This window comes from Eschscholzia californica, unplaced genomic scaffold (assembly GCF_041429995.1).
Source record: "Eschscholzia californica isolate CP2 unplaced genomic scaffold, dmEscCali1.0.p SCAF_3, whole genome shotgun sequence".
Taxonomy (NCBI): Eukaryota; Viridiplantae; Streptophyta; class Magnoliopsida; order Ranunculales; family Papaveraceae; genus Eschscholzia; species Eschscholzia californica.
Window position 1 is genome coordinate 8660685 of NW_028238420.1, and position 19088 is coordinate 8679772.

Sequence of the window (19088 nt, forward strand, 5' to 3'; positions counted from 1 at the left end):
TATAAAGAGTCGTGGCATGGGCTATTAGTTCAGTGAGAAATTTATCAAACAGATTCTGATATCCCAATAGACACTTGAGCTCAAGGTTTACTGGATTGATAATCCAATGCCCTTACCACTCGACCATGAGACTGCCTTTATTAATATAGCTCTTCTATTTTTCTATCTGAAGGTCAATTTTCTTGCAAGCGAAATACTGGTTTGTATATTTTGTAGGTTGTGTTAAGATTTGAAAAAAAAAACGTTTGCAAAATTAAAAAATAGGCGTTTGAGAATATTTTGTGAAAGTTATGACATTGACCGGTTAATATTCACAAGTTGTTCAAGCTTATTTGTCACACTTAAAGAAAAAAATGGGGCGCCTTCGACTAAAAGGAGGGGCGTTATATATCACCTTTAATCTCTTCTCTTTTGTACCAACCCAAATCGGAAGCAACTCCCCTCCCTCACTGAAACCAGACGATTCCATCTCCCACCTCCATGAAACCAACTCGATGAAACTTCTCCCTTGCTGAAATCAAGCAGACGAAATCGAGTAGCTCACGTCTTCGACTAAAAGGTATTCTCGCTCTCTCGCTCTCCATTCGAACGAACTAGGGTTTCTCATTTTGGGTTTTTTCTCTCTCTCTCTTGTACTCCATAGGGTAGGTAACTCGAACTAGGGTTTAGGGTTTTGTTTGCTGGTTCGATTTCACAATGTAGTTTTAGTAGTTCAAATATAGCTTTAATTATCCCTTGGTTGGGTGAATTACTGAAACCCCCACCTTTTCATAATGTACTTTACTGAAACCCCATCTTTTATTAGTAATTACTGAAACCTCCGACTTCCGCCATATTTAACGGAATTACGCCGTTAGGCAGAATTTATTTACTGAAAAGCCCATTTGTTAAACAACCCCACGTTTTCTTAGACCAAATGGTTGGGGCGCCTTCGAGCAAATACGCTGGGGCGCTTATAACGCCGACCCTCTATTCTTCATTCGACCAGCAGGAAACCAGGTAGTTCAAAATCGAAACCCTACCAGTACTCTATCTCTCTCTCCATTCGGTTTGTCTGAACCCCATGAAAGCATCTCTCTATCTCTAATAGGGTTGTGTGAAATCCCTACCAGGTACTACTCTCTCTCTCGGTTTTGGGCTTGTTAGGATAAAGCTAGGGTTTTCATATATAGGAAAAGCTGGTTCGTTTTTCTCTCTCGCTCCATTCGAACTCGAACTATGGTTGTTTTAATGGAGTAATTTCTTGTTTAGAAATTACTAGGGTACTTCATTGAATCAGTGAATGGGAAATTTCTTAATAAGCTAGGGTAATTTACTTGGTTTATCTAGAAATTGGAACTCCATTGAACAAGTTTTTTTTATTTTCTTGATTTGCCTAAAATGTAATGATTTGTTTGTATGATCTCTGTTTAGAACTCCATTGAATCAATAAATTGAAGCTTGATTTTGGTGAAATTTGCTTGATTTTGGTGAAATTTGCTTGATTTGCCTAAAATGTATTGAGTTGTTTGAATTATATCTGTTTAGAACTCCATTGAATGAATAAGTTGATGCTTCATTTTGCTGAATTATAGCTCATATCAGTAAATCTAGCATTGAATTTTAGTCCATTTGATACAATTTCAGACATAGCTTCGCCTGATACCATCATTTTCCTAATTCCATTGCAATTGCCGTTTGTGCATCTTTAATACATCCATGAACAATCTAGCACCGAATGTCCGTATTGATTGCAAAGTTGACAAATAACCTAAACATAGTTAAAATTGAAAATTCATAATTATATAAATCAATCAAAAGAACTAGAGTAAAAAAACCACCTCTTGTAGGGGTGAAGTTTGTAGGGTGGTTTCAAGGGTTTAAATATAAAAAATAAGGCTAAAAAAGGAGCAAAAAACAGTAAAAATAACGGCCATAATTTGGTGTCATCTTGGCCCTCCATTTTGATCTTGTCCATTCATTTCAAATAACTGGTGTAAAATGTAAATCAATTAGTAAAGGTGGGGGGTTTAGTAAGGGGCCAAGTCTGTTATAAAAGGTGGGGGTTTTAGTAATTTTATTATCAAAAGGTGGGGTAAAACGTAAGAGGGCAAGAAAGTAATACTGAGAATATCAAAGTTAAATCTAACGAGAGGCGGGGGTTTCAGTAATTACTAATAAAAGGTGGGGGTTTCAGTAAAGTGCATTATGCAAAGGTTGGGGTCTCAGTAATTCACCCATTGGTTTTCTCTCTCTCTCTTGTACTCCATATAGGTAACTCGAACTATCGTTTAGGGTTTTGCTGGTTCGATTCCACAATGTAGTTTTAGTAGTTCAAATATAGCTTTAATTAGGTTACAGTAGTATGTTTGATAATTTGAATTTGTTTTTGTTCTTTATAGTTTGATAATCTGAAATTGGGAGATGTCGGAAATTGGGTTGCAATAGTATGTGGATTTTATGATCTTAGGTTGCAATAGTATGTTTGATAATCTGAATTTGTTTTTGTTCTTTAGTAGTTCTGTATTGATTTTATGATCTTAGGTTGCAATAGTATGTGGATTTGGAGATGTCGGAAATTGGGACTGGAATTTGCTTGAAATTTGATTGATATGTCTGAAATTGGGACTGAAATTTGCTTCATTTGTCTTTGTTTAGAACTTCTGATAAAAGTGGGGGGTTTCAGTAAACGCATTATCAAAAGGTGGGGTAAAACGTAAGAGGGCAAGAAAGTAATATTGAAAATATCAAAGTTAAATCTAACGAAAGTGGGGAGTTTCAGTAATTACTAATAAAAGTGGGGGGTTTCAGTAAACGCATTATCAGAAGTGGGGAATTTTCAGTAATTCTCCCAACTTTAAACAGATCTAATAAAGTTGTTTCTTCTCTTCAAGCTTCTTGCAAATCTCCGTCATCTTCTCCGATTCCCAATTCTCCAATAACCTAGAGAGAGAAAATGTTGGATATTAATCTATTCAGAGAAGACAAAGGAAACAATCCAGAAATCATCCGCGAATCTCAGCGTCGAAGGTTCGCAAATGTCGAACTTGTTGATGAGATTATCCAGCTCGATAAAGAATGGCGACAACGTAAGTTCCAATCTGAAATTTTAGGTTTTTATTTTTCTTAACTTCAATTCTTATTAGGGTTTTTGTGTGTTTTCAGGTCAATTTGAGCTTGATAATTTGCGTAAAGACTTCAATAAGATCAATAAGGAAGTTGCTCGACTTAAGATTGTGAGTTTTGATCTAAAATTTTATTGAATTGATGATTTATTAGGGTTTTTTTTAGTAAGGTCAAAACTGAATTAAGAGATTTGTTTGTGAAGTCTGGTGGAGATGCGACAGAAATGATTAAGAATACTGATGAGAACAAGCAGTTGACTGCAAAGAAAGATGCTGAAGTACAAGAAGCAAAAGCTGCGTTGTATTCTAAGTTGGAGACTATCGGAAACCTAGTTCATGATTCGGTTCCTGTTAGCAACGATGAGGTTTGTTACTCATTACTTTATTGTTTGATTTCGATTAGAATAGAGAATATCGTTCAGTTTTTTCATCGATGGCAATGAAATAAGAGGCTTTAACTTATCAATTGGGTGCTTGATTCTGTTCTTTTAGGCAAATAATGCTGTTGTTCGGTTATGGGGAGAGAAACGGATGGAACCGAAGTTGAAAAACCATGTCGAGCTTGTTGAGCTTCTCGGAATTGCTGATCTCAAGAAAGGTATATAATTGATGAACTCTTTTCTAACTTATTGAAGTTGGTTCATTTAACTTATCAAAGTTGGTGTTTTCGAGAATTTTTGTAATGTTCAAATCAAACTTACCGTATTGGAAATGTTCCATTTGTTGTATCAGAGTATCAGACAGAAATCTTACACATATCCAATGGTTACGTCATTTTTTTATACTCAAATTGTATATCGGTGTTCGATGGCGAATGAGTTGTTAAACATGATTATAACGGAAGACCATAGGGACTACGCATTTCGAACAAACACTTGGCTAATAGAGTTACTGATGTTTTACCGTGCCTATGTCATGTAATAGTTCTTTCAAAATTATCATTTCACGGCAGGATTATGCATTTGCATGTGTGTTCTACTACGGCAAAATTTTTATTTTTGGTGGTTAGATGCTATACCGATTTGAGCAGTGTTTCGTAAATCTTCTTTGATGGGTAGGTGCAAACGTGGCTGGAGGAAGGGGTTACTACCTGAAAGGAGCTGGGGTACTTCTCAATCAGGCACTGATCAATTTTGGGTTTGCATTTTTGGTGAAGCGGAACTATACATTATTGCAGACTCCATTCTTCATGAGAAAAGATATAATGGCAAAATGTGCTCAACTAGCTCAATTTGATGAAGAACTTTACAAGGTAAGTTTTCTAGCATGTATGAAGTCTTGAATCTTGAAGAATGTTAGGTATTCAAGAGTTTATTTTTCTTAAATGGTACGAACAGGAAATACTTTATTTCCGAATGTGCATGAAAGAATATTACTTTCGTTAATGAATAACTACCTTAGGCCAGTTCTCTTAGAACGAACAACAATTTTGGCAAAACCTTCCGCAGCGAGAACTTGAAATAGATGATAAAGGCTGACTCTTGGTCAGTCAATCTTTGTGGGAAGGAGATAAAATTAGCAGATCACGTTTTCATGTATTTCAGTATTACGGAGAAATATAGTTCCCATTAAACATTTAAAGCCAAGTCTGTAGGTGCCTGGTACACAAATCGCTGTGGTACTTGTTACTGGTAGCGGTAAGTAATATGTTACCATGTGAATGCTGGATACAGTAGAATTTTACAAAAACAATGGATTCAATAAGAATGAAGATTCTGGTATGCCAAAATTGGGCTACTGAATTGCGAATCTGCCCAAAAAGGGCACGCAAGTCCGGTGTGAGGTACAAAAGGAGTGCGGTTAGGGTAACGACTATGAAGTAACTGGTAATGTTTAGCCTTTGGGTAATCATCCTACATGCTTTTATTTGGACTTTTTGTGAGTGCACGAGTAATTGCATCTTCAAAGTTTGGAGGGAGGTACCTCTTTGAGAAGATTTTGGCATTTCTAAAATGGATTTTGTTCTAGAAGGGTGTAAAGCGGAGTACCCTGCCTGCTCCCTTACTTTGTATCCTTTCTATCTCAATTAAGACAAGTTTAACCTTTTGAAGACCAACGAGTCTCTGCTAGTAACTGATTTGATTTGCATTTAAAACAGGTAACTGGTGAAGGAGATGATAAGTATCTGATCGCTACAGCTGAACAACCACTTTGTTCGTATCATCTTGATGATTGGATTCATCCTTCACAACTACCAATAAGGTTAGAATGATCTTCAACCGTAGTTCTTTTTAATTTAGGGAGATGATTACAGAATACATTTCCATGATAAGTTTGATAGTGTACCTCATCTACATTCTTGATAAGTAACAAAAAGAAAAGAGCATGTTGATTATATCAAATGCCTGCTGCACTAATTCCCGTCTAAAAATAACACAATTGACATTCCTAATGTGTGCACTGGAGGGTTTGCTAGATATGCAGGATACTCGACCTGTTTCCGTAAAGAAGCTGGTTCACATGGTAGAGATACTTTGGGTATTTTCAGAGTCCACCAATTCGAGAAGGTTGAACAGTTCTGTCTCACTAGTCCAAACAGCAATGACTCCTGGGAAATGCATGAAGAAATGATAAAGAATTCCGAGGACTTCTACAAGGAGGTACGAGACTTTGGAAACTTAGAGTTCGATGTTTGGGTATTTCACCATCCTCATTCCTCTGTTTGCTTCAATGTTGGTTAATGTTGAGGTCTTTTCTTTAACCCTTTTACAGCTGAACCTTCCCTATCAAGTTGTTTCTATTGTTTCTGGTGCTCTAAACGACGCAGCTGCGAAGAAGTATGATTTAGAAGCATGGTTTCCTGCATCACAGACATATAGAGAGCTGGTTTCATGTTCAAACTGTACAGACTACCAGTCCAGAAAATTAGAGATCCGATATGGGCAGAAAAAGGTTTGTCAGTTCTTACCAGGGCTTACTAGTAAAAATAACCAGTAATTAGAAGGATCTGCAACCTTTTGTTTGAAACGCATGACTAAATATCTTAACCAAGTGGTGGTAGCTTGACCCAGACTTGAGTTTGGGTCCTACTTTGGCCCAGCTCGTCATTGCAGTTATCTTAACCAAGTGGTGAATGTCATGACAAGAAAAGACTAAATCTAGCTTTGCCCATGTGACCTTTCTGACTTATCTGAATCTGTCTCGCTTGAGTTTGACTTGTTTCAGTTGAGGGACAATGGCATAACGGATACTAGTCATTTCAAGTTATCTTAGACAATGGACCCACATATTTTCTTGTGACATTTCAAGCCTCAGCAATTGTCAATATTGTCCCCACTTTGGCCACCTCACACACACGTAGGGGATTTCTTTTGTGGCGAAGGCTCCACGAGTCCCCAAAAGGCCTCGGCACTGGCGAAGACACACGATTCGCCTACCCACCGAAGTACGCAGCGACATCGTGGAGTCCCACATGTACGATTTTGTCCTTAGCCACCACCCACCGTGGTGTGAGGTTGTGTTCTACATTAGGAGGCCTCGACACTTGCTAAGCTTGAGGGCACACCTATACTGCAGGCTCTGGACACATTCGAATTTAATAAAAACGAGTACCATCAAAATTCTGCATCTTCATTCACATAGGAAAACTTCGGTAATGACTGGTTTTTATTTGTTTCTTGGTTGCAGAGTAACGAACAAGTGAAACAATACGTCCACTTGTTGAACTCAACCCTAACAGCAACAGAGAGGACACTCTGTTGCATCTTGGAGAATTATCAGAAAGAAGATGGAGTTGAAATTCCAACTGTCTTGCAACCCTTCATGTGTGGCATGACTTTTCTCCCATTCCAAACTAAACCAGTACCAGAAGCCAAAGGAAAAAAGTCTAAAGCTTAACATCTCTCTCTCCAAGATAGTTAGATTGATAAGTTGAACACAGATTTTTATTGGTAGATACATATTTAACTTTTGGAGAAATGGGGTGAACTCATAATTAACCCCACACGACCGAAACATTAAGCAAAATCATGAATCTTTGTTTTGTTTGCAGGTTTTGAATGAGATTTTTAAGTTGTAGTTTGAATTTAATTTGGTAAAATAGATCGTTGAGTTTGGCCTTTTAGTATATTTTCAGTTGATATGGCCATAATGTTCTCTCTGTCTCTCCCTCCCTATCTCTCTCTCTCTTCTCTTTGTATAAATGGACCTTCTCTTATCACTCACGTTGATCTGATATATTGACGGGAGGAGTCATAAATTTGGCAAGGTGGATGATTCGGGGAAGTAAGAAAAGTATCTGGGACAATAAGTTTTGGGTAGAAACAATTTTTTTTGTTCCTCCAAACATCACCCTTAATTATTTTCCAATTTTTTTACTCTTTCTTCTCTCCTCTCACCTCCACTACCATATTTCAGCGATTTCTATCATTAATGTTGGCGACCACCATCACAAATCCAGTTGGATCTTCTCACTGTTTTCTTCTCTCTTCTTTCTTCACTCTCTTTACTCTTTTCCTCTCTCCTCAGATCCTCTCTCCCTCTCTCACTAAATCCGGCGAAGTTGATCTCCCCTTCGGCGGAAACCCATCTGGTTTTTCAAACGAGTGGTTGTCTGGTTTCCAAGACGAAGGGTTCTGACGAAGGGGGTCTTCCCTTCGTCGGAACTTAGACATAGAAAGAGAGATAGGAAAAGAAGAGAGAGGAGAAGAGATAGTAGAGGAGAAGAGAGATGAGAAGAGAGGAGAGAAAGACGTCGCCGACCATTTCTGATCGGTTGTTTATGCCGTCGATTTGAGGGGTGTGTTTGGTGGGTGTTTTTTAAGTTTTCAATTATTCTCTCCGAAACTATTCTTTCTTCTCCAAACCAGCTAATTTACTTTTTTCTCTTTAAAAATTTGTACTCGAAATATTTTCTATTTCTGCAGAACTACAATATTAATTTATGTTCAGAAATATATCAGCATGAAAAGAAAAGGTCCATTTATAAAGCTAATTAACTTCAATAACGGGGAGAAATTTGATTAAATTAGGGTAAAAACAACAAAATACAATGTACAGGAGCTATGTGTTATGTTTTAGTGGGCTTCAAGGCGTTGATTGCTTCTATAGTTCTATATGTGTATTTCAAGTTGTAAGTTGTTTACTTATTACTTAGTTACATTGTTGCCACTATAGGATTATAGGATGGGATTCCACATAATATGGTTTTTATCTGCCATTTTATAACATGTAAAATGTTAAGCAAAATGAAAATAAAATAAAATATTTTTTTAGAAATGGATTATAATATGCATTAACATTGATACATCATCAAGATGTGATAAATACGATTATCGCCCCGAAAATAAGATATCGAGGAATTTTAGAGTTTATGTCAACTTTATCAACTTCACCAATCAAATGTTTACAAAAAAAAAAAAAAACATGATGAAAAAAACAAAATATTAGAAGAAAAAACAAAATATCGAGGGAAGGGTTTGTGGAAGGCCCAATTGTGCATTTGTGCCCCTTCCAAGTACAATCCAACAACTTTCAACAAAAAAAAAAAAAAAAAAAGTACAATCCAACAAAAAATTAGGGCTTTAGGGGGACTCGATCAACCGTCACCACCCCCACTCCTCTCTCTCTCTCTAAAACTCCTTCAATTTGGTCTAGCTTGAGCCTAATCCAACAAAAAAAAATTAGGCCTTTTGACGGAACCGATTGAACTTTAAACAGATCGTAGTTTATTCATTTCCACTATCTATTGTGCCCTAAATCTGTAAAAATGGAGAATAATGGTACAGGAAAATCAAACTCAGGTGATAAAGATAATGTTCGCGTTGTTGTTATTGGTGATCATGGTACAGGAAAATCAAGCTTGATTATTTCAGCTGCTGCTGAAACTTTTCCACAAAATGTTCCTCCTGTTTTACCTCCTACTCGTTTACCTGCTGATTTTTATCCAGATCGTGTTCCTGTTACAATTATCGATACCTCATCTAGGTATACATTCTTTTTATATCATTATTTAGCTTTTCATATGTTTCTTCTACTATTCAGAATTTGAGATAAACCCTAGTTTGTAAAACTCAATATATATGAAAATGTCCGAAATATTCGAAATTTACTCCATTGACAAGGCATTGTTAAGAGAAACTTAGTTAAATTTCGGTAGGCATGGAAACGGCGATATTTGGGTCATGTCGACGTTCAACGTTTATTTCCTTGGCAAGGCATTGTTAAGAGAAACATAGTTAAATTCGGTTTCGATGAAAATTTCGGTAGGCATCGAAACGGCAATATTTGGGTCATTTCGACCTTCGAAATTTATTTCCTTGAGAAACGCATTGTTAAATTTCAGTTTCAATGTAAATTTTGGTAGACATGGAAATGGAAACATTGGGGTCATTTTGATCAAAATATTCGAAATTTAATTCCTTGAATTATGTAGTAGTTTGGGAAATCGGAGTTTTGACTAATTTCCCCCATATATATGTATATTGTAGTTTGGAGAGTCGAATTAAGCTTGCTCAAGAGTTAAAATTAGCAGATTCCGTTGTATTAACTTATGCATGTGACCAGCCTTCAACTCTTGAACGTCTTAGTACGTTTTGGTTACCAGAACTTCGTCGATTAGAGGTTTGTAATCGATTCTAGCTATTCATTTAATTAATGGCTATTTTTTCTTGCATATCAACGAACTATTATTGTGTTTTACTATTTATTGTCCATTTTTACGAGGAACAGGTGAAAGTACCAGTGATTGTGGTTGGTTGCAAGTTGGATGCTCGGGAAGATACTCATGTGAGCTTGGAGCAGGTTATGTCTCCAATAATGCACCAGTTTCGGGAGATTGAAACCTGTATAGAATGCTCGGCACGTAATTTGATTCAGGTATAAAGGGTTGTAATTACATTCAATATTTAGATTGTGATTTTCTTTGGTCTAATCATCCAATTTCTTATACCATTTCCTGTAATAGCCGAGTATTGTTGTTTTCTGGAATGTGAGTACTCACTTTGTGATTCCTTTTGCAGGTACCAGAGGTATTCTATTATGCTCAGAAGGCTGTGCTTCATCCGACAGCACCACTATTTGATCAAGAAACACAAACTTTAAAACCGCGGTGTGTTAGGGCATTGAAGAGGATATTTATTCTATGTGATCATGACAGAGATGGAGCTCTTAGTGACGCAGAGTTAAATGACTTTCAGGTAATTTATGGTGTTTTTTCAAAATCTGTTCTTAAGTTTATTGAATCTTTTTGCCAATGTAACATTGCAGATTTTGTAGAGGTACCGTATTATAATGTCGGCATCTTAACTCTAAAATGGTTTACTGCCACGTGTCAACAGGTTAAATGTTTTAATGCTCCTCTTCAGCCATCTGAGATTGTTGGTGTTAAGAGGGTTGTACAGGAAAAATTGAATGAAGGAGTCAATGACCGTGGGCTTACCTTGACAGGATTTCTTTTTCTTCATGCTCTTTTTATAGAAAAGGGTCGTCTTGAAACAACTTGGACAGTTTTGAGGAAATTTGGATATGACAATGAAATTAAGCTGAGGGAAGATCTCCTCCCTGTTTCATTAAAACGGGCACCTGACCAGGTATCTTTCTACATGTGTGCTCTTGGGATCTTTAATTTACTTCAAATCCTAGTTAAATTTTCTTTGTCTCTTAGGAAATCACTTAGATGATTTTTAATTTAAGTTTGTAAATTTATGTTTTGATTTCTGTAATGTCATTTGGAGCTTTTCCCCATTGGTTCTTTTATCATGGGCATAACTGCACATTATGATGCAAATATACTAAAGCGTGTCTATTAAATAATCGGAGTAGCAATTGAAATGCTGAACTATTTGTTGTAGAGCGTGGAATTGACAAAGGAAGCTGTGGATTTCTTGAAGGGGATTTTCAGCTTGTTTGACCTTGATGCTGTATGTGCTACCTAGTTTCTCACGCGGTTTTTCTGCTAGTCCGTTGTTTCTTTAGTTTCTAACTCAGCTAGGCTTGTGTATTATAGGATGGGACACTAAGACCTGCCGAACTTGATGATCTGTTTTCAACTGCACCAGAAAGGTAAAACTAATAACTCCGATACAAATTCTTTATACGTCCAAAACTGGTCATTCTATAATGTCATTTATCAATCAAGAGATACTTCGCTGTTGCCGTGTTGCCACAGTCTTTGCTTATTCTTTCAAGTTACTTATCATAACTTTTTGATTGTCAATATTCTTAAAGCGTGCATCGAGGTGTATGTGTTGTCGGTGAATCTGGTTATCTGAGTTTACATCTAATGGTTTAATGGGATTTAACTGCATACGACTTGTTTATTTTAGATGATCACCTATTTCCAGATCTTGGAAACCTACGTTTATAATTCATGTGTTCTTGGCCCGAAGTAATGATTCATGTTTATGTTGTAGCTTATAATACCAAATCCATCGGAGGGTACTTCGATGTCTCAGTTTAGATTCTTGGAAGACCTGAAAACAAATGAGGAATAGATGCATTTTATTTGTCAGCCTTTAGACCTCCTACTTAGCGGTCGAGGAACACTTCAATAGAGCAAGATGCATGTAACCTATAAGTAACCAACAACCATGGTGGTAGTTATCTCAAATTTCTACTTTCTTTCTACGGTAGTTAATAGCTAACCGTAAAGATCTTAAATCATTAAAGTCTTGCCTTGGCTGGACAAAACGTTGAGACCAAAATGGATGGTACAAGAAGCATGTCTCATATATATTGAATATAAAAGTCTACAACATAACCCGGAATTAAAGAATATTAGAAGGAAATAAGAACGAGACATCCATTTTAGCTCCACCACCCCACTTCAAGTCTTCAAAACACAAGCTCCAGTGATGTTCTTTCTATAAATTACAAACATGTATCATTTATGAGAGCTATGTAGTTGGTCTCGGTCCGGCCGAAGACCGAGACGAGACCGAGACGGACCAAGATTCTCGGTCGAGACAGCAAGTGTAGCTATTAGCTAATGGCCTACTACTAAGGCATAAAATAAATCCTAATCCTAATCTACTAATAATTATTAGTTCTTTGAAAGTGTCGAAAGAGTTTTCAAAGTTTCTATAAGGCATAAAACCTAAAAATTCTATATAGTATTATTGTTATTTATATTAGATCTATTGGGAATACAATAAGTAGTTAAGATTTAAGAAGATAATAAATAGTAGTACACATTTAGGTCTAAGAGTTTTTCAAAAAAAAGTTCTAAATATTTAGAAATTACTGTCTCGGTCTCGGTCTCGGGTTGTCTCGGCCGAGTTTTCCCGAGAATCTCGGCCAAACCCTAACTCGGGGTCTCGGCCGAGTCTCGTCTCGGGAGAGGGTCGAGACCGAGACGAGACCCGAGATTCTCGGCTGTCTCGGCCGAGACCAACCACATAGTATGAGAGATTACTGTTTAACTCCATATAAAATGGATTTGAAGTAACTTAATATATTAAAGAAACACTTGTAGCTATATAAGTTTACTTGAAGGTTCGTTTGGATAGATTCTGCCATTGTGGCTCTACAATCACAATGATCTATTGAAACCATGGTATCTTGACAGAAATACGCAGGGTTCGGTAGATAGCTCTGTGAAGTAGCTCAGTGAGCTGTGTCATGTCCATGAGATAGTACAGACGGTAACAATATGAGATTTACAGTTTGGGTTAGGCTCTCAAGGAGATCAAAATGCCTACTCTGTTTTTGTGGTGATCAACCGCCTGCATTGACGAAGGAGTGGTTGAAACTTGCGATCTAGGTTTTGCTGTGAAGATACTAAGTTATAGAGATTCCGTTTTGTCCTTATATCATTTTGTCTAGCATTCTAGAGAAAAGGAAATTGCAAATTTACCCTCTGCCAGTCTGCCTTGAATGATGGATTTGAAGATTGAGGCAAATTATCGACCTTCTCGGATTTGTTGTGTTCAGTCCAGCCCTGCAACATGAGTTGATAGTGTTCGCTAGATTTCCCTATACACCCACATCAAAGTATTCTGATGCCATTGCATGCAATGTTATAGACATTGATATTTCATATCTTCATTTTACGCATGTTTTCTGACTTTTCCTTGACAAAGAATATGTCTCGCTTACTATCATATCTTGTTGTTATTGCAGTCCTTGGTGTGAAGCCCCGTATAGGGATTCTGCAGAGACAACTGCATTGGGAGGGCTATCACTTGATGCATTTTTGGCTGAGGTTGGTCCATTTGCTTTGTTCCCATAGTTTTGCTTATTTCCATTTTCAGAAGTTCTGTGGATAAGAGAGGTGCTTTGTTTGCTTGTTAAGTTATAACTATGACAAATGCCTTTGAATATCTGTAAGCAGTATTGTTTGCTGAATTTTATTGTAATTTGTGGATTGTATCACAAATACTAGATAATTGTAAAGCATTCCAAGTCAAAAATATTTATTTTCTTAAGAATTTACCGTTCATTCCCGCTTAACAAGAACTTTTAACGCAGGCAAAAAGGCAGAGAACTCGCTCTAATATTGACCAGTTTTGACTACGAGTTTGGCTTATCGATGTACTATACATAATAATTTACATCCTATATGAAATAAATTTAACAACACAATATCCATGTAGATACCTTGTGTTTAAGGCATCTAAGAAATACTCTTTCTAAAAAGAATATCATAGTGACTTATGCAAAATAAAGGGAATATCATGTATACACGAAATATGTAAATATCTTGTGTTTAAGGGAAATAATGAATTTGGTTCGGGATTTTATTTAACGATATGAATTTCTAAAACGTAACGCGACTCATGATAGGGTTTATGACTCGACTACATTGTACAAATGCAGTATGCAATATAATGTTTATTAGAATATTAATATCATTCACGCAATTTACTTGGAGATGCACATATTTAATATATGAATCCTATATGCAAGATAATTTTTCGGAATGTTAATGCCACCTAACCATTATGTCTTGGAGTCTAGGAGAGGCGTAAGGTATTTGGATGCCATTTTTATCTTTATCTAGACTAAACTGTCATAATTTATGTTTGTTTTTCTTACTTGGAGCTTTTGTTATATTATTCATCACGACGATATAGTTAATTTATTAGGGTTCGCAGTTGGCACTTACCTCAGTCTTGTCGCAAAATAAATGTCATAAGAACTACGACATATATGTCTTTCTTCGATTCAGTAACACTTTTTTAGTTGTCTGTTGTCCATGAAATATTTTATTAATTTTTTGTTCTCTTGAAGTTTGTAAACATTAATGAGTCACTTGTGATGCAGTGGGCCCTTATGACTCTGCTAGACCCGGTAAAGAGTATGACTAATCTGATCTACATTGGATATGCGGGTGACCCTGCTTCTACACTGCGTATAACTAGGCGAAGAAAGTTAGACCGCAAGAAGCAACAATCCGACAGAAATGTTTTCCAGTGCTTCGTCTTTGGACCTAAAGGGGCTGGAAAGTCAGCTTTGTTGAATTCCTTCCTTGGGAGGTATGGTACAGAATTTGATTTCAAATATAGTTATAATATTAGGATTATTCAAAACTTTGTGGTTGGTACTGATTTATGATTAGTTATGAATAAAGTTGTGTTTTTTTGTTGCAAATGAATACAATTGTGTTGATTCATTGGTTTTGTCAATTCCACTTTCAGGCCCTTTTCTGAAACTTACTCTCCAACCACTACTGAGTGTTTTGCTACAAACATCGTTGAGCATCTAGGGGTAATAAGAAAGTCACCTCTCTCTCTCTCTCTCTCTCTCTTCACACACACACACACACACACACACACACACACGGACACTTTTTATGTTGTTGTCATTCATCTGCAAAATTATGTGTCCAAACCAAGGAATGAAATTTCGGTTTCGGTGGAAATTTCGGTCGGTCCAAAAGTGGAAACGTTTCGTAGAAATGTTTCGTGTGGAAATCTTACAAATCTACAGCATTGATAGAAATATGATGCAATTATGTATAACAAGATTATTAAACCATAATGATGCATAAAAATGATGTTTAACATTATCTATTAGTTTGAGGGAGTATTAACAATTACACAGTTACTTCCGGGGGTAAATTGAATAATTTTTTGGCTATAACACCCAAAAGATAACATTCTTACTGATAATAATTAACAAACTATGTTAGTTTGAGAAGGTATCGTCAATTACGCAGTTATATTAGAGGTGTTACTAAGATAAAATCAATTTAGGCAGAATTGAAGACGTTAAGGGAACTATTTTCTCATGGGTTAGGAGAATTGATAAGTTTAAGAATGTATCCTATCTAGATGTTGTAGTTCATTGGGAGGCTTGGATGTCGTGAGATATCCGCTTTAAGCCACCCCTCTCTCTGTATATAGCTTTTTCTCCTTTAATATATTCATTCTAAGTTTCAAAAAAAATAAAATCAATTTAGGCAGTTAAGTCAAGGCGTAAATCATTCAAATAGATTTAAAAACCATGGAAAACATAACATAAAAATCAAGAGAGATCTAAGAGGAATGAAGATGAAAAAGACGAAGAAATGGATATGTTTCTAGTATTAGTTTCTCCCGTTTTTTTGCTAGATTTCTACTATGTCGGTCGAAATTTCCATCATATCGGTGGAAATTTCGATATTTCCAACAACTTCGATGGAAATTTCGATCATGTCGAAATAGTTGTAAGTGTTATTTCGTGCACCTAATCTCATTTTAGGAAACGTTTCGCGAAATTTCGGTGAAATTTCGGGAAGTTTCATTCCTTGGTCCAAACCATGTTCATTGCATGGTGTTTACAATGTAATGCAATATTTGTTCTAATTTTGTTATCTTCTCAATATTGGAAAGCATATCGTTTGATTTCGTGTAATTGAGACTTGAGAGTGAAGATACAATTTTTGTCTTTTATCATTGGCTTATAGGAAACTTCCTGATTATATGTGGAGCCGAGTGCAGAGACCTGCATAGAGGAGGCATTTGATCTAAGTGACATAATAGTAAATTTACAGTTACAAAGACTACGTCTGTCAGTGATAGCTAGATATTGGGAATTTTGAACTCTAATAACTTATGACACTTAACTCGGAATATCTACAAGCTCATAGTTGAACTCATGCTTTGTTTTGCATTTTAAATGATATGACTAAGAAATCAATTCCTTATATCCTGGGTTGTATAGGTTTCATGAATTATTTGTCTAAAATGTTATTCAATTTTCTTATTTGAAGGTAACAAAAAAGACTCTCATATTGCGAGAGATCCCTGAAGATGGAGTGAAGCGTCTGTTATCTAACAAAGAGTCTTTCGCTGCCTGTGATGTTGCAATATTTATCTTTGACAGGTACTGACTCGTAAGACACCAATCTATTTGCTTTCTATTTGTTTTCCGTTAGTTATGTTAATCTTTTATTACCTATTGCAGTATTACTCAATCAGATGTACCCACACTCCCTATTACTGGACAAACTTAACTAGCCTCATGGAAAAACAACTATAAAACAAATAAACGGCAGCTAAAGAAATATCAATTTTTATGTGGATTAACAGAGGCCACATCCAATGCCAACAATATTACATTTTTCATTAAGTTTGAAGAAATTAGGTTCCATAGGCCTCTATTGCAAGCCTGCGATCTAGCTAGTCTAGAAACTGAAACTTGCTCATCTAAATATTTTTCTTACATTTGACGGTTTCCACATGTTTTCACCGAGTGGAATACTTAAACGACTTTCTCCTAAGGCCCTGAGTAGAGACCAACCAGTTATATGTTAGTCTAGTGCCACTAATGATGGCGTTGGAAAAGTATGTCTGCATAGTTAATAACTTAATAAGTTAATATATATGCTTAAAACATTCACTCCGTATTTTGTTCTCTTGGGTGGTTCGGTTTTTGCACTTATCAAGTGTAGGTCACTAAACTTGGATGTTTGTCTTTGCACTTACTGCACTTGCGATAACAAAAGGGGTGTGGTGATGTGACATTTGTTGTAGTCATCACCTGCACTAATTGAAAGCCTGTTTCCGTTAAGAAGGGTCCATTAAGTGTGATAACAGGAGGTCCCCACAACTTTATAACGCGTAAAGTGCTACGCGAAAGCAGATGCCAGGAGGCACGGGTTATACCTAGTCACTTATTAGTGGTGAAAAAACTGGCACCCTTTAGTGTCTTGATGTCATTGATTCTATCATAACAGTGCAACTTCTTGCAGTTCTGAGGAAAGCTCATGGGAAAGAGCAGCAGAATTACTCGTCGAAGTTGCTAGTCATCTCGAAGACAGTGGATTTGAGGTGCCTTGCCTCATTGTTGCAGCCAAGGATGATCTTGCGCCGTTCCCATCATCCATACATAGTGCAACCGCGGTACTCGTTTATTCACTTATTCTTAAATCCAACGGGCTCGACATCTAGCTAAACTTGACGACGTATTGATCACTTCTGTTACTATTTCAGGTCAGTCGAGCTATGGGAATAGAAGCACCAATACCTTTTAGTGCACTGTTAGGAGATAACGTGTTCCGTAGAATTATCAGTGCAGCAGAGCACCCCCACCTTAGTATTCCTGAAACTGAAGCTGGTAGAAACAGGAAGCATTACCGTCAGCTTGTTAATCGCTCTCTAATGTGTGTTTCAGGTATCAAGATTGAACATTCCTCTCTTCACTTGCATGTTATTAATCGCTTATCATCTCGAGGCCCAAGTAATTGGGATCGTCTGATTTCTTACCCTATTCGGCTGTGGACATTCTCCTTTCCCCTTTCAATTAAATCAAATTATTCCAAAAAAAAAAGTGGGATCGGCTGATCCACTGACTAATTTGTTGACCAGATCGGGGTTGCCCGAGTTGGTCCCATCTCGAACAGCAGACTTGGTTGTTTATGAAACATTGTATTACTAGAGTAGAGTTTGTGGCATATATATATATATATATATATATAGTGAAACTCTGCCAAGTTATTCGGCTCAGATCAGCAGGGATCCGAGATCGGCCCATGTCTGTTCCCGAGCCAATCCCGCTCCCAGCTGCATAGTTCAAGCTTTTCTAATGATTCTCCAGCTTCCTTGTTCATCTGATATTTCTGATCTGATTTATTTCTCCGACAAACAAACAGTTGGGGCAGCTGTTGCTATCGTAGGGCTGGCGGCTTACCGTGTTTATGCAGCCAGAAAGAATGCATCAGGTTAAAAAGTTCTATTCTTTCTGACAGTTTTGTTGGTTGCTTTCTTGCAATCTTTAGGTGAACTTATTTAATCGTAAACCTACCTCTTATAAAATGAAACGGATGTACAGACCTGTTAAAATTATCTTCGGGATCCAATGATGAAACCTTGATTATGTTTCATTTACCTTTCCTTTTTCTTGTTCTTCTTGTTATGGATGTCAAGCTTTAGAATCCACTTGGTTCTTCCTTGTAGAAGTTGTTTTTTTCTTCTCTTCTAGCCATTCAGCTGAAACATCATGTATGAATGGAATAATGTTGTTGAATTTTCTAATGTGGCTTGGTTTTTCGGCGTATGCGTTGCCTTTTCTCTAATGTAGACTCGTTCTCTCTTTCTAACCGATCTTCAAGTTCCTGATTCTCTCCGTTTTCTTGAGCTTAATCGGTTTATATTTGGTGTAATTGGCCTCTAAATTGACTTAACAGTAAAGGTGTCCTCTAGGCCCCCTTTGGAATGGCTAGGAAGTCCTTAAGGCGAAGGCTGAACCCGCCTAAAGATGAATGCTCTCGCTGTCTGGCTTCCTTGGAGCCTCGGGGTTGGGGCTTGGGGCCTCTAGTGAGAATCCTCCTTTGCTTAAATGCAGGTGTTGGGGAAAATGCAACATTGTATAGTCATGGGACGATAACTAATAGCACCACCACCTTCTCCAAATTTCTCCTATTTTCTCTTGTATATTCCTGGAGACTAGAGAGTGACTGTTAGAGAAGACCGGAAATGAGAGAGGAAGGGATTGTGACAAAGAGTGGGTCCATTGGAGATAGAAATAAACTGTTAACAGGGTGGTGGTGGCTAGGTGTGGTGGTGGTGGTGGCTAGGTATGGTGGTGTTTGGTAAGGGCTTTGGGAGAGAAATTTATTTTCAT

General features: G+C 37.0%; 2 protein-coding genes across 5 annotated transcripts; both read left to right on the top strand.

Annotated features, from left to right (window-relative positions):
* Nucleotides 1–350: 350 nt before the first annotated feature.
* Nucleotides 351–7161, top strand: LOC147548191 (serine--tRNA ligase-like). Of its 4 annotated transcripts, none has more exons than XM_086671685.1 (10): nucleotides 351–559; nucleotides 2762–3068; nucleotides 3145–3215; nucleotides 3308–3469; nucleotides 3597–3702; nucleotides 4163–4356; nucleotides 5203–5306; nucleotides 5521–5704; nucleotides 5817–5996; nucleotides 6732–7161. In XM_086671685.1, the coding sequence occupies exons 2-10, from the start codon at nucleotides 2936–2938 to the stop codon at nucleotides 6939–6941; spliced, it is 1344 nt and encodes a 447-aa protein (XP_086527811.1). In that variant the 5' UTR covers nucleotides 351–559; nucleotides 2762–2935; the 3' UTR covers nucleotides 6942–7161. The 4 variants fall into 4 exon arrangements, with proteins under 4 accessions (XP_086527811.1, XP_086527812.1, XP_086527809.1 ...); XM_086671686.1 differs by having other exon boundaries at nucleotides 2874–3068; XM_086671683.1 differs by lacking the exon at nucleotides 351–559 and adding an exon at nucleotides 938–1112 and having other exon boundaries at nucleotides 2874–3068.
* Nucleotides 6994–18521, top strand: LOC147548192 (mitochondrial Rho GTPase 1-like). The gene is made up of 17 exons (XM_086671682.1): nucleotides 6994–7311; nucleotides 7365–7604; nucleotides 7688–8559; nucleotides 8602–9029; nucleotides 9533–9665; nucleotides 9774–9920; nucleotides 10064–10240; nucleotides 10382–10633; nucleotides 10895–10963; nucleotides 11050–11105; nucleotides 13164–13245; nucleotides 14307–14518; nucleotides 14681–14750; nucleotides 16237–16349; nucleotides 17218–17368; nucleotides 17459–17639; nucleotides 18118–18521. The coding sequence occupies exons 4-17, from the start codon at nucleotides 8812–8814 to the stop codon at nucleotides 18189–18191; spliced, it is 1935 nt and encodes a 644-aa protein (XP_086527808.1). The 5' UTR covers nucleotides 6994–7311; nucleotides 7365–7604; nucleotides 7688–8559; nucleotides 8602–8811; the 3' UTR covers nucleotides 18192–18521.
* The last annotated feature ends 567 nt before the right edge of the window (nucleotides 18522–19088 follow it).